Source organism: Schistocerca gregaria, chromosome X (genome assembly GCF_023897955.1).
Source record: "Schistocerca gregaria isolate iqSchGreg1 chromosome X, iqSchGreg1.2, whole genome shotgun sequence".
In the NCBI taxonomy this organism is placed as follows: domain Eukaryota; kingdom Metazoa; phylum Arthropoda; class Insecta; order Orthoptera; family Acrididae; genus Schistocerca; species Schistocerca gregaria.
This window is the reverse complement of record NC_064931.1, coordinates 563,464,364-563,479,190: the sequence shown is the minus strand read 5'-3', so window position 1 is coordinate 563,479,190 and position 14,827 is coordinate 563,464,364. Positions and strand designations below refer to the sequence as shown.

Here is a 14,827-nt window from a genome sequence, read left to right as displayed (position 1 = left end):
CCGAGCCGCAGCCCACGGCGCACCCGCTGCGCCACCACGCGCACCACCAGCTGTGCCCCGTGTCGCGGGCGCCCGCGCAGACGCCCGACGACGCGGCCGCCGACGGCGACGCCGACGGCCGCGACAAGACGCGCTGCCGGCGCCGACGCAAACGCAAGAAGAGGAAGCGGCGCTGCCGCGAGGGCGAGCCGGAGGGAGAAGACTGCCAGGGCCGGGGCAAGGGGCAGGCGCGGCGGCCCGCCAAGGGCGGCAAGGCCCGCCGCCGGTGCAAGGACGCGGCCGACCGCGAGCAGTGCCGGCGGCAGCGCCAGCGCCAGCGCCAGCGGCGGAGGGGCCGCGACCGCAGCCGCGGCCGCGCCAGGCGCCGCAAGCAGGCCGCCGCCGACTCTAGCTTTAAGGACCGGACGAACCAAAGAGATCTGGAAGGCAGCGGCAGCGCGGAGCCCGCGGAAAGACTGACGGCGGAGGCGGCGGCGGCCGCGGCGGAGGCGACGACGGTCCGCCCGCAATGACTCACCGCACCCCTGTGGCTCGCCGCGGCCAGCGTTCTCCACTCGACTCGCGACACCCTGCGTGCTCACACTCTCTCCACACACAGACTCTTTTATAAATAGATTTACAAGGTAGATTACTCTTCGATTGTATTATTTGCAGTAAAAGTGTACGTCATTGTTGTATATAGTGTATATATTTTATTTACGTCTAAGGCCTTTCCGTTTTTCCCTTTTTTCTCTCTCGTCTGTTAGCCGACAGTTTCTCTCTCCCGCAGTAGGCTCTTTAGTAGATTTTTCCTCGTATGTCCTGGCTGGATTGTGGGAAGACTGTGGCAAAATTTACTAGCCAAGTCGTCTGGGATTGCCGGTGGAGTAAAGACATCGAAACGTCGCGCATTCAGATGGCTCTGCTACATAGGCTGCCCGAGACGGTGTCAGCTGAAATCGGCGAACGAGCGATCTCTCTCCGTCTGTCCCTCCTCCTTTGTATCCGTCAAAAGTGAGTCGTGTCTTCCCGCCCTCGTGTATGAGACGTTCTAACGTATCCGCAAACAGAGCTCCGTCTTCGGGTACGTTCGGCGAAATTCGGTGGCTCGTTCGTTATTCGACACGTGCGGAGGCACCCTGTGCTCCTCTCGCACTATTCGCTCTGTCGCACAGTCGTAGCGAGAGTGAATTCCGTCTGGTACGACGAAAGAGCCAGTTGCCACTTTTGTATATTAAATACGATCACGAGAACGTGTTCTAAAAGACAGGCCCAAAAGGTTTGGAACGGCAGCATTCGCGGTTTGGGTTGCGCGACTTCCAATTCCTTTACTTTTGTGCGCTCAGTGGACTACTTCGAATAACTTCTCTCTCCTGTACATCTGTCACACACTGTTCTGTACAGTAAGCTCGATTATTGAAACACTTCAGTATTCACGGTCTGAAAAATATGTTACCGCTGTACAATAATCTCCCCGCGATACGTCGGCCAAAATGGAGTTTTTTGTATACCAGAATTGGTTCCCAATGAGCGCAGTGCAACCTTGTGTATATTTTCGTCGATCCCCGAGATCTAAAATGTTGTGCTCGCTCCCGAAGTATATTGTGTCACAGTATTTGTTTCAGCCGTGTGTGTGAAAATTTACTATCGTCGTATTTAATTAAGTTTTACGTTACCATACATTCATATGCTGCGTGTAAGTTTTATCAGTATTATGTACCTAACAAAATCAAGTATTGCTTAAATATTGGCCCGCCAGCGACCCACCCAGTAGCTATGAATTTGAGCTGCCACCAAACGTGTACTGAACATACCCGAATGAACACTGCATTAATGTACTACTTATGTGCTCCATTCACGGATTAGTTGAAACAGTTTATTCGCATCGTTTAGAAATTGTCGATTTTTTGTAAAATTTTTTAGTCGTCGCAAGAAGAAGTTCTGTTTTTAATGCAGTTCAGGCCACACAGTGCCACTATTGATTTCCAGTTTAGTTCGGTAAAACAAGAAAAATTTGAAATACTCTAGGGTGCGTAAGCAGTGAGTACTGAATGTCTGAATGCGAATGAATGTAATTTATATGTGAAATTGCCTCTAAAGTCCAAATATCTTTTCAGAGAAACTGTGCTGTAGCGAAGATCGAAGAAAGGAACGAAATACATGAAAGACGTCAATGTTAACTATTGTGGTTTCACGTTTCACTCAAGAGCAAGACGGAACTACTCAGGGACATTGTAACGATAGAAATGAAACGTGCGGATGACACAGACCATACGCGAGGCATTTTTGTGTTGGAGTAGGTCAAAATACTTTTGCCAGAGACCGAGTTTTAAATTGTGGAAAGCAATTAACATCCAGAGGATCAACGACAAACATTTCCTAGAAGATTGACAAAATATTTGGAGCTAATGTTCCTGGGCCGTAGGTGCATCATAAAAAAAAATAAAAGAGAGAGAGAGAGAGAGAGACAGTGCCATAATTGCTTCTGCAGTAACGGCTTTTCCACGTCTCATAAGAGACGCCCAAAGCGAAAAAGCTCATTGTATGGGTTTCAGTTTCCCTGTTGATTTTGTCATGCAGTATGTAATTATTTTTAGGATATCAAATACCTTAAAATTATGGCAAACGAAAATATCAATTAAATTCGTTCAGCATAATTATTTGTACATACAATATTGTAATAATGAGCATGGAAAAATCATTTGAGTGTGCCGTAGAAAAAACAGACAACTAACTTTTATCTAATAGGTGTTAAAACACCTTGCTTACAGTAACAGCTGTGTCGGTGGAAGGGGCGTATCTTCTGCAATTTTTCTGAAAACTAATTATGACACAATGGCACTAGAATAAAAAATATTTTTGTCATGTATGTTAGTGAGTATTGTATGAAGAACAGTAAAAATATTTAAGAATTTATCACACTATGAAATTAAGGTGTGTTTTAGTATTACCTACTGTGAAATTGAATGTCAGTAAACTGATAATTTTAAAGGTCAAAAAGTAACTTAAAATAGTGTACAATTTTCGTACTAACTATCTAACATTTATGTACAACAAAATAACTATTCTTCAAGATTATTGAACTGAAAAAAAAAAAAAAACGAAATCATCTTCATGAAAAGCAGTCGATTCAGCAGTTGCTGACATTCCCGCCACCGAATGCTGAAATCATCTAACTGTAATAACATAATATAGATGACAATGGTGATGCAGTATTATTAGTTTTAAATGAGCACCTCAATAAAATGTAACTGCTTAACTTTAAAATGTATTCATTACAAAATATCATCATAATCCTACATGAACTTTAGTCAAATCACTGAATATGTATGTAGACAAAATGCCAAAGACAATTCAGTATCCTACTAATATTCAGAGCTAATTACCTGTAACCTCAATAGAATAAATGAATCTTTCACAAACAAATGACTGACTAAGGCTGAAGAAGCAAGTTTCTCTGAAATACCGTACACCTATTTATCCAGCCGTTCTGCGTGCATAGCACGTTTGATGTCACAGTGCCAAGAACTTAATTTCTGAAGAACAGAAAATATATATGTTAATTAGAAATTGCTTATTAATTCTCGTGTTAGTGGGATACATTCCCTTTCGTCAGCACTAAAGACATTTTTGAATCTCATCACTGTTGAAGAAGTACTATATTCAACACATAACAGTGATTTTGTTTTTCATTTATTTTTTGTGTTTTACCATTGCACTACTAAAAAGTGGTCGTAAAAATATGTAAGTGCCTTGCAAAGAATTCCTTGTATGATGAGATGGATCATAGCTCTAAATCATTTCATAGAGGCTGTACTACTATGTATGCAAGAAAATTTCACTGCCATTACAACATTAAAATTAATTTGTCTCTAAGACCTTGATATTTACAGATATAATTTATTTGACAAGTATTTAAAACTTATATGAGGCAATTTGTAATGTGTTTAAATGTTTGTTTGTATTTGATAAGTATGAATCTTTTGTACGCCGTAAAATGTGTCAACAGTAATGTATGTTTATTGTGTAATAAGAGAATCGTAAGCAGAAGAAAATAATGAATATGTCCCTCCGAAATGTTCTAACAGATGTATATTTCTTACCGCTGTAGGAATCAACTGATGTTGCATTTAGAAAGACACGTGTAATGCATGTAGAGTTAAATTTTCAGGAAACAAAATAATATTAATAAATTAATAAATAAAAATAAATTCATTGATTAACAATATAGTATTTTCCACTGTGAGAAACAACAGCCGAATTACACTTCCATTCCATTAACGCTTCCCTTCACAATCCTTACTCAATTGCTGTTGCCAGCATTTGATTTCAAAAACTATTACATATCAATACCCTAATCAACATAACATCGCTATGTCTCTCTTCTCTCTGTCAAATATAACATCAGGTCTATTTCAAAATAAACCTCGAGAAAACAATGGCAGATTGAAGGACAAAGAGATAAAAATATTCAAATGGCTCTAAGAACTATGGGACTTAACATTTGAGGTCATCAGTCCCCTAGACTTAGAACTACTTAAACCTAACTAACCTAAGGTCATCACACACATCCATGCCCGAGGCAGGATTTAAACCTGCGACAGTAGCAGCAGCGTGGTTCCTTACTGAAGCGCCTAGAACCACTCGGCCGGAGACAGAGAGATAAGCTAGACTCATTGGCCTGAAGCTAGGCTCATTGGCGTGATTAACATTTCACGTTCACGTAACTGGCTACTATTAGGGCCGTTTTGTTGGATTATTTCAGTCACCTCAGACAACCAATACACAAACAGTGAAGATGCGAAACACTCAGAGGAGACTGTACATAAATCACTGATATTTAACTCAAACAGCATTGCTTCCCATAAGTGGCGATAAAGTCGAGATGGTAGGAAGAAAAACTGACCTCGGAGATATCCAAGATGATAAAGCCTCTCATATTCTGACCTAGCGCTGAAAGCGTTACAATACTAGAAACCAGAAAAAATTTGGAATTGTTTTGTCGATATAAATTTCTCTTGAGACGTGTTATATGGAGTGCCAAATGTCTAAAGAAAACCAACAGAGTGTAACATTTGTTTCAGGGTCATACACAGTCTGTCTAAATTATATTCCATATGGCTAGATATGAAGTGGACATGTCGTGGAGTTTAACCCAGAAACGTCTAGCCTAAAAAGTCTAGCCGTAATAAGCGATAGCGCTATTTCTCGAAGGGAGGCTCAGAAGTAGAAACACTGCATTCATGAGGGGCATACCTTAGCGTTACCATTTACCTTGTGAGAGAACAACTGGAGCGTTTATTCTGGGACAGAAATAGAAACCAAAAAGGCGACGAAGTCAAATATCCTCCGCCTCTCTCTGCGCAGAAATCATAATTCAACTACTTTGTTACTTACACACCACTCTCTTACTGCTTTGGTACACTATAGGTGGCTGGAGAAACAGTGCGTATTACGTGGCTAAAAGATTTCACAGGGAACGTTCTTTTTAATAAGGGTCGTACGACTGGCCTCTTATTAATATGGAATTCTAGCCGCAATTTTGGCTCAAATAACATGACTTTCATCAGAGCCTCTCACCTCCTCTGTCTAAACCGACACGAATTCTTAGAAGCCACCTGTCTTTAGAGCTCAAATGTTTACAAGCTACCATCTTTTCCATAGCAAATTGTTCGATTTGTGAAGTGCCTCCCAGTGATGGGAAGTATGGTGTGGCAATACGTGCCCTACTGCGGCAAAAATCAAAGCAGTAGCAGGCGGCATGTCGCCCTACGGGGATCGCAGGGGTAAGGGGCCAAGATAGGGTGTGGTCCACATTTATTCAGCGTCATACTCGCTGCTGCTCTCCCCAAAATATTGTTCACCTAAAAGCTAGAATACAGATAAATCAAGATGGAAATTTTATTTATTTTCTCATATCATCCAGAATTTTCGTAAGCAGTAGCATTACCTCTCTATAATTGTCATAAACGACAGTGTCGTTTGTAGCTCGGTACTTTCCTAAGAGTATTGTGTTGGCTGCAGCGACTGCCAGCTGATCGAAAGAGTAACCTAAAACAGCTTTCTACGTGAAGGTTTGCTTGAAACCACAGTGTTTTACTACGACTCAAAAGACCCCGCCCGGTTAGCCGTGAGTTCTAACGCACGGCTTTCCGGATTGGGAAGGAGCGCCTGGTCTCCGGCACGAATCTGCCCGGCGCACTTGTGTCGAGGTCCGGTGTGCCGGCCAGTCTGTGGATGGTTTTTAGGCTGTTTTCCATCTGCCTCGGCGAATGCGGACTGGTTCCCATTATTCCGCCTCATTATGCCGGCGTTTGCTGCGCAAACAAGTTCTCCATGTATGCGTCCACCACCATTACTCTACCACGCAAACATAGGGGTTACACTTGTCTGGTGTGAGACGTTCCCTGGGGGTGGGGGGTCCACTGCGGGCCGAACTGCACAATAACCTTGGGTTCGGTGTGGGGCGGAGGAGGGGTGAAGTGGACTGCGGTAGTCGTCGTGGGGTTGTGGACCACTGCGGCTGCGGCGGGGACGGAGCCTCTCCGTCGTTTATAGGCCTCCGGTTAACATACAATACAATACAATGACTCAAAGATATACTTCACACGTCACGTAAAGTACTACTTTTGAAATCCAGAGCATGTATCTTCATGGGGAATTACAGGAAGTGAACGCAGCAAATAACATTGGCATAAACACTGACTCTTGTGATACATAAGCATAGACGTTGGCATAGACCTTTAACTACTTCATTGAAATCGAATAACGCACTGATTGTCAAAGTAGAGACAGTGCATCTGCATGCCACACTAGTCCTTGCGGATCAAAACTAATAAGAAGTATCGTTTTTCATTTAATTTCCTAAATAAAGACATGTAAGTATCAACAAAATTTGTAAGACAAGAGCATCACTCGCTAATCTTCTCGTTCTTGGCAACACACAAATAATCATTCTGGAAAGACAACACATAGAAGTAAACAATACAGTTATACATGTTTCTCTGGAGATGATACAGTGAATTAGAACTGGGCACACAAAATATTGCAGAAAGTAACACCGAAATGCAATAAAAAAAACTTTTTCCTCTAGATACAGCGTGTAACAGGTACAAGTGCACATATTCCTATTGGTGGCTGAGGACAGTTGGCTAAACGACAGTGCATTAGTATTTACGTCATCTACATATCAATAATTATTGCTATTAAAAGCAGTGTGTTTCTAGGTTGGGTAGCATCTCCAAGTATACGTGGCAAGAGCAAACCATTAATGTTTGTTTTCCACTGTGCAGCAGGTGAGGTATTGAAGAATGGACGCGTGAAAGCAAAATGATTAGCCTATACTGACAGGTGCAGTCTACGTAGTGGTGGAGTTACGACCGTGCAGGAAACATCTCGCCGTGAAGTTTGTGAGAAGACTGTTCGACCCAGGGAAAAAGTATCCCACACACTAATGTGAATACATATTTAGGTACCACACGTAAAAATATCTGCACTCAAACGCGTTGCACCCAGTATATTAAATTCAGGACACAGATTGTGAGAAGACTGTTCGACCCAGGGAAAAAGTATCCCACACACTAATGTGAATACATATTTAGGTACCACACGTAAAAATATCTGCACTCAAACGCGTTGCACCCAGTATATTAAATTCAGGACACAGACGTCTAGTGAGAGATTAAATTATTGTTATTCGCAGTTCGAGATTTCAAAATATGTTAAGGTTTGTCATAAATGACATACCACAAAGAAGTTAGTCAGGTGAATATAAAAGCTAATATTACACGATACCCCATGTAATGCAGGAGTCACGTTGAGGCAAATAGTAGTATCTTAAAAATTAACACTTGGCTAGGCGAGTACTATAAGCTACATTAAAGAAGCAGGAATGTGTCTGGTATTAGGACGTTGCCTTTGCAATCGAACGTGTTCAAATCATAGTTTCGCGATAGAGGAATTGCGCACAAATCAGAAGAGCAAAATGAGAAGACAAGTATCTATGTGGTATGACAGAGAGACACTAGTCATTTCGATCATCGTATTGTGTTCTTAGCCGAGGGGCAGAAAAAAACGCTTCTGCGCAGTGATTAATATAAATATTGGCTCGAGAATTGGTAGGCACACAGTGTCATAGATCTGGCTCATCCAGGAAGCCTAGTGTATCCCTGTCAAAAAGGTAATTCAGTAGACACGTAGAGTTCAGACCACTCAGCTTTTGCACTACAGTTTTAATTCGGTTGCGATCATCTGACTTTCCACTCCCCTTACAGTTGTTTCGCCCTCACACAGAACAAAGTCCGTAATCTCTTTCTTAACTTCAATACAGTTTTTTACAGAATTCAGTGCTATAAATTTAGACTTTCTATTGTCACGTATTCAAAAGAAATCCAATAAATGTAAACACTTCTATTCTCTTCATTTCAAATTCCCCTGAAGCACACATAAGAACACTAAAATTTATTAATATTTTTGCACGCAAATGTATCAAAAGCTTCTTACGGAAACAGAAGACAGTGGACTATATTTATCTATTTCAAATTCTCTCACTTCTTACTCAACTGGAATACTTCGTAAACTCTAAGTGAAATGGTTCCAAGCCTTCGATTCTGGCAACTAATGCGTTAGCAGCATTGAGTTCTCTTAACGTGAACAGAAGAAACGGAGGTTACACAACGTCTAGCCGACATCTTGATCACTAGTACCTAATGAGGTGAGTAGTGAAACAATAGTGGCTCGGCGTTGTTGAAAGTTACCAATAAGAACAACATCTATGAAAGTAATACATTCTATCAGAAGAAAACAAACATAAAACTGGCTTGGAAAGGACCTAATGGATTTAAAAACGTAATTGATAGTATTTTACGAAACAGTGAAGAAATTCTACAAAATATTATATCCCTACAGTAGCTCAGAATTTCAAGTGATAATAGACTGAGAAGACAGAATGAAAATAGATATTAAACTAGAAAGAAACAAACTCATTACACAGGAAATCACAAGTGTTGCTTATGAGAATTTATTAAAGAATTGATATTAAATTAAGCACCTTAGAAAATTAAGGTTATACAAACATAAATGAAGAAGCAATTATTGAACACAGCTATTTACACAAACAACAAAAGATTTTTTTTTCAGATCTTGAGATATCTGTCAATAACGAGTAATACACGATCCAAACTACTCATACGAAACACAAAACTGGTATCCTGCCCCTTCTGAATTTTAACACAAAGGAAAGCATACAGGTCTGAAGTTTAATATAAATCACACTGAAACTGGTAATGTTTCTGTAAAACTAGTTAATATATAACTACAAATTATATAAAAATGTGTGACAGTGTCCACAAACGATAATCAAAAGATAAAAACAACAGCTGTCAACAGACAAAAAAATAAATCTATTTTCAAGAAAAAATCTATCCTTACATCTATCTTCATGAGCAATCAGCAGTTTACACTTAAACACTTGGCAAAGGGTTCATACAACCATTCTCAAGCTATTTCTTGACAGTGGCACACTCTAATAGCATGTGAGAAATTTGAACACCCAAATCGTTTCGTGGAATCTCTGATTTCACTCATTTTATTACGATTATCATTTCTCCCGTCTAGAAGGGAGTGAAAAAATATTTTCGCTTTCGGAGGAGGTTGATTGTTCTCTCAAGGATCTAATGGTTTTTCTAATAATTGATGCCCGAAACTAATAATACATTCATGACACCCTCTCCCGTATTTCGCGATAATGCAAAATAGCTGCTCTTCTTTGAACTGCAGTAGGTAAAAAGAAAACAAAGGGAAGGGAACTCTCTAACGGAACTAGGTCACTATTACAGAAAAGGTTAAGTTTCCAGTAAAAATTGATAGAAACATGCTACAAAATCAAATAAAACTGTTCTCATATTTCTTCAAGAGAATGTGGAAGTTTCAAGAGAAATTTTATAGAAGAAACGACTGATTACAGTAAAAAAGTGGAGAAAATAAACCATTACCTTCATCATTTAAAATGACAAATGACACTGTAACTAACAATGACACAAATTTTTAAAAGCATTCCAATAATTCCTTAAATGCTTGGTTTGTATAGCTCTACAGATGAAACATAAACAGAAATCGTTAAGTATATAAATAATTTCATTCTGGAAGTAGTGCCTGATGACAGGAATCAAGCCACCGAACGTGTGAGGAAACTAAGGGCACGTCGGTATAATAGTGTTTCAATAGAAATGGTGAAATATAGAGTCAAGGTAATTCAAAAGGAGCTAGCATAACTGTTTACCAAATGTCTACAAAGGAAGACAATGGACAAAATTGGAACAATGTTGTAATTACTCTGTTCCACAATAAAGCAGAAAAATAAATCATAAAAATTACAGGATTATTATCCTCCTCAGTGAAATGTATATTGTCACGTAGAAGAATGTGTAATTAGATGAATGACGAACACTAACTTCACTTAACGGAGGTTTATTCAGCACTTGCACATACAAAGCGCGGAGCGAACTGCCTCCAGCCAGAACACATACGGATATATATAGCTACAGAACATTCCAGTTCAATGATTCTTGCCATTTGTGGATACTTCTGGAATGTATTCGAACCGAATACAAAATTAAAATTTTACAGTTCAGGTGAGCTTTGAACTCACGACCATCCACGCGACAGTGTAGCATAATAACCACTACACTACTCTTTTACCTCAATTTGTTCTGTCTTGTTAGTTGAATTTGTTCGGGTTGTTCGTTATTCCTTTCACTCAGTTCTTTTATTACAGAGGGTAGCTAAACCCTCTGACAGAACACGCTGAGCTACCGTTCCGGCATTACAGCTGTATTACTCAGCTTCTTCTACTCCATTACTCCCTCCTTATGAGAACAGCTCGTTGTTACGTCCTCCTACTTCGGGAACGAATCACCGGTCCTGCATACTCCGACTCCCGATGACTGATTCTAGCCCTGGCGATGATCTTCTTAGAACTTCCCTTGCCGCTACATTCTTCGTCACCTTTCCGCTTGTTGTCTGTCTCTGGAGCTTCGAATTTACCCTGGGTTGAAGGATCCTTATAGGGCTTCATTCCAAGATGTGGACCGTATCTCTGATCTTTCGTCGTCTTGTGTCGGAGTCTAAATCTTCAACTTCATAAGTAACATCAGATTACTGTCTTACAACCTTATAAGGTCCAGAGTAGCGCCTGAGGGGCTTCTCAGAGAGACCAACAGGAGTGTAGATCCAGACGAGGTCACCAGGCTGGTAAACAACAGGGCGGTGGCTCGCGTCATACCTTCGGCGACCGTTTTCTTGAGCCTGCAGCGTGCGGAGTAGAGCTAACTGTCGAGCTTCCTCAGCACTGGTTAACACCTGGGAGATGTAGTCGTCGTCCACGTCATCAGGATGTAACGGAAACACAGTGTCCATCATCGTCGTCGCGTCACGCCCATGCACCAGGATAAATGGCGTAAATCCTGTGGTGTCTTGTTTGGTAGTGTTGTAGGCAAACGTCACGAAAGTTAGCACCTCATCCCAGTTGCTCGGCTCACATTGACGAACATTGATAGCATGTCTTAGTAAGATGTTCTGTAAGCCCCTAGTTTGCGGATGGTAGGCAGTCGTCATGTGATGAGTAATGTTGCACCGACGGTTTATCTCTGTCACAAGATTCGAATGAAAAACTTGCCCTCGATCCGAAATTAACGACCTTGGGGCACCATGTTTTAATACAATGTCTTCTACGACGAATTTGGCTACCTCGAATGCTTCGGCTGTTTTTACGGCTTTTGTAATGGCATAGCGTGTCAGATAATCAGTGCAAACAATAATCCATCTCTTGCCACTAGCAGATGTTGGAAATCGTCACAGGAGGTCAATCCCTGCACGCTGGAAAGGCGTTTTGGCTGGTGGAATTGGTATGAGTCGGGCAGGTGGTTTCTGAGGAACTGCCTTTCTCCTCTGGTACACTAGACAGTGCGACACATAGTGGCAGACACTCCTAAATAAACCTGACCAGAAAAATCTCTTACGGATCCTATTATATGTCTCAATAAATGCTAAATATCCGGCCTCTTGTGTGTCATGGAATTTCTGTATAACAACTAAGCGCATATGTTTAGGAATCACTGGTAGCCACCTCTTTCCAAGCGGATCAAAGTTTTTCTTGCGACGTAATCCATTAACTACCTTAAATTGTCCTTTCACATTCTCTGACCGATTTAAGGCAAGCATAATTTGAGATATCTTGGCGTCCTTCTGCTCAGCAGAGAGATCTTGGAGTGCAGTGCAACAGTCACTATCTTAATCAAAGTCTTGATGGTCTTGCACAGGGTTTCTTGAGAGACAGTCCGCATCTTGGTCTTTTCTTCCACTTTTGTACACTATGGTAATGTCGTAATCTTGAAGACGTAGCGCCCACCTGGCGAGTCGTCTTATAGGATCCTTAAGACCTATCAACCAACAAAGTGAATGATGGTCTGTAACAAATGTGAATGGCCTTCCATAGAGATACTGTCGAAATTTGCACATGGCCCAGATCACAGCAAGACATTCTCTTTCTGTAGTTGAGTAGTTTCTCTCGGCTATTGTAAGTGTCCTAGAAGCATACATTCCACTAAAAGATCCATGGGTTGATGCATGACATGAGACGTCATAATTACCTTTTTAGAGCTAACTGCAGGAATGATCACTTCATGCAGCACACATAGTCTCCACACACTCTGATGCGCATCTTCCTGTCCACAGTATCTCATCTCGTCTAGCATAATCTTCGAGTGACCACAAGTTATCATTGCCCGAGAAGCTTTCAAAAAGTCCCATCCGAGAATGACGTCATGACTACACTCTTGTAAGACAATGAATGCTAAGAGTTGTGTATGGCCACTGCTACCCACACGAATGGTACATCTTCCTGTAGGTTTTACATATTTTCCATGAGCCACCTTCAGCAGAGATGTTTTGCTGTCGAAGAATACTGTTTTCTGCAACTGGGGACGGTACTTCTCCGAAGTGACTGAATATGATACTCCAGAGTCCACAACAGCTTCGGCTGGTCGGCCATCCATGAGGATATCGACATAGTTCCCTATCAGTTTTGTAGTGATCGACGGCGGAGGATTTTTCTCTTTGGCGGCTTCACCTCCAAAGAAAGTCGCACCATCTAGTTGTCCTGCTTGTGGCGGCTATGTGATTGGCTGGAGCTTCTAAACGGCGATTGAGACTTGATCGGCGTGTTGGGGAGCGTCCTGTCCAGCGGCCAGCTTGCGACGATGGTGACCTACGTCGTCCTGCACCCACATCTTCTAGTTCATCTTCGTCGTCCCGGAGTTGGCGTCGGCTAAGATCGGTCTGCTGTCTTCTGGCGTGGGCGCCATCAAACACCCGCCGCCTTTCTTGACAATAGCGCACCACATGTACCGGTCGTCCGCAGTGGAAACATACTGGTTGGTTAGCCTGGGTCCTCCAGACGTCAATCTTTCTTGGTGGCCAAACAGGTTCCTCATGTGGCATTGTAGGAACGTAACTCCGACTGGGTCTCGACTTTTTCACCGTTTTAAAGGGAAATAAAGGACGAGAGATTAGGTTCAATGTCTGTTCCAAGTCCTCCCTTATGACCTCTTGAAGTGTTTCGGTTTTTTGCTCGCCGTGTAATCCAAGTGCCTTCTGAACTTCTTCTCTTACTATCTGACGAAGAGCACTTGTGAAATCAGTTTCTTCATCCATCACAGACATCGATACGACGTTTGGAAGCCGTGCAAACTTCTTGCATGTAATTCTTTTGTGATGCATTGTCTCGATATACTGGCACCATTTTGTGAAGTCGTCTGCTGTCGTAACCTCCTTCAGGAGTAGGGCCTGATACATGTCCTCAGCAACACCCTTCATGAGACGTGCAACCTTATCTTCCTCCTTCATTCTAGGATCCAATATTTTACACAGCTCCAAGACGTCTTGAATGTAGGATGGTGCAGTTTCTCCTGGACGCTGTGCCCTGCACTTTAATTTATCTTCAGCCTTGCATTTCTGTCGTTGTGTGTCGCCGAAATACTTACGCAGATCCGCCTGGAATACTTCCCAGCTTGTGAACTACTCCTCGTTGTTCTCATACCATTGCTTGGCAGTGGCCTCCAAGTAGAAAAATACGTTAGCCAAACACACGGTTTCATCCCATTTGTTAAATCTGGTTATACGTTCATATACTTTCAGCCACTTGTTTGGAGGAGGAGGAGATTAGTGTTTATCGTCCCGTCGACAACGAAGTCATTAGAGACGGAGCGCAAGCTCGGGTGAGGGAAGTATGGGGAAGGAAATCGGCCGTTCCCTTTCAAAGAAACCATCCCGTCATTTGCCTGAAGCGATTTAGGGAAATCACGGAAAACCTAAATCAGGATGGCCGGAGACGGGATTGAACCGTCGTCCTCCCGAATGCGAGTCCAGTGTGCTCACCGCTGCGCCACCTCACTCGGTCACTTGTTTGGGTCTTGGTCATCGTCACCAGAGAACAAGGAAGGATGTCTCATGTGGTGGCACACAGTTTCTGTCATCGTAACGTCCGCTTCTTCTGTCTCCGATAGATGCTATCTGTTGAATATGACTCTAACTCGGGTTTCTCTCCACGTAAACGGCGGCTCTGTCGTGGCCTGATGGGAAATGAATGTCCAGAGTCTTGATGTTTAAACTCCTGGCCCTGCCACATCACTTTCAATTGCCTATATGCGTCTTTGTTTCTAATCTGGAAGGCACACACCTGAGTTTTATAGGGATCTGGCTTGAGGAAATGTTCTCTGTAGTAGACAGCTAAGTGTTCGAGAGTCCACATCAGTTCCCCTTCCACTTCGTTGTGGGTCCACGGCACTATTAT

The 14,827-nt window shown here is 42.2% G+C and overlaps 1 protein-coding gene across 1 annotated transcript in view; it reads left to right on the top strand.

Moving 5' to 3' along the window:
• Nucleotides 1-4,190, top strand: part of LOC126298986 (protein let-756) — a 735,285-nt gene extending 731,095 nt beyond the window's left edge. The window contains exon 4 of the mRNA XM_049990607.1: nt 12-4,190. Coding sequence (XP_049846564.1) covers nt 12-512 — 501 coding nt within the window. The 3' untranslated portion in view covers nt 513-4,190. The remainder of the gene's footprint in view (nt 1-11) is intronic.
• The last annotated feature ends 10,637 nt before the right edge of the window (nt 4,191-14,827 follow it).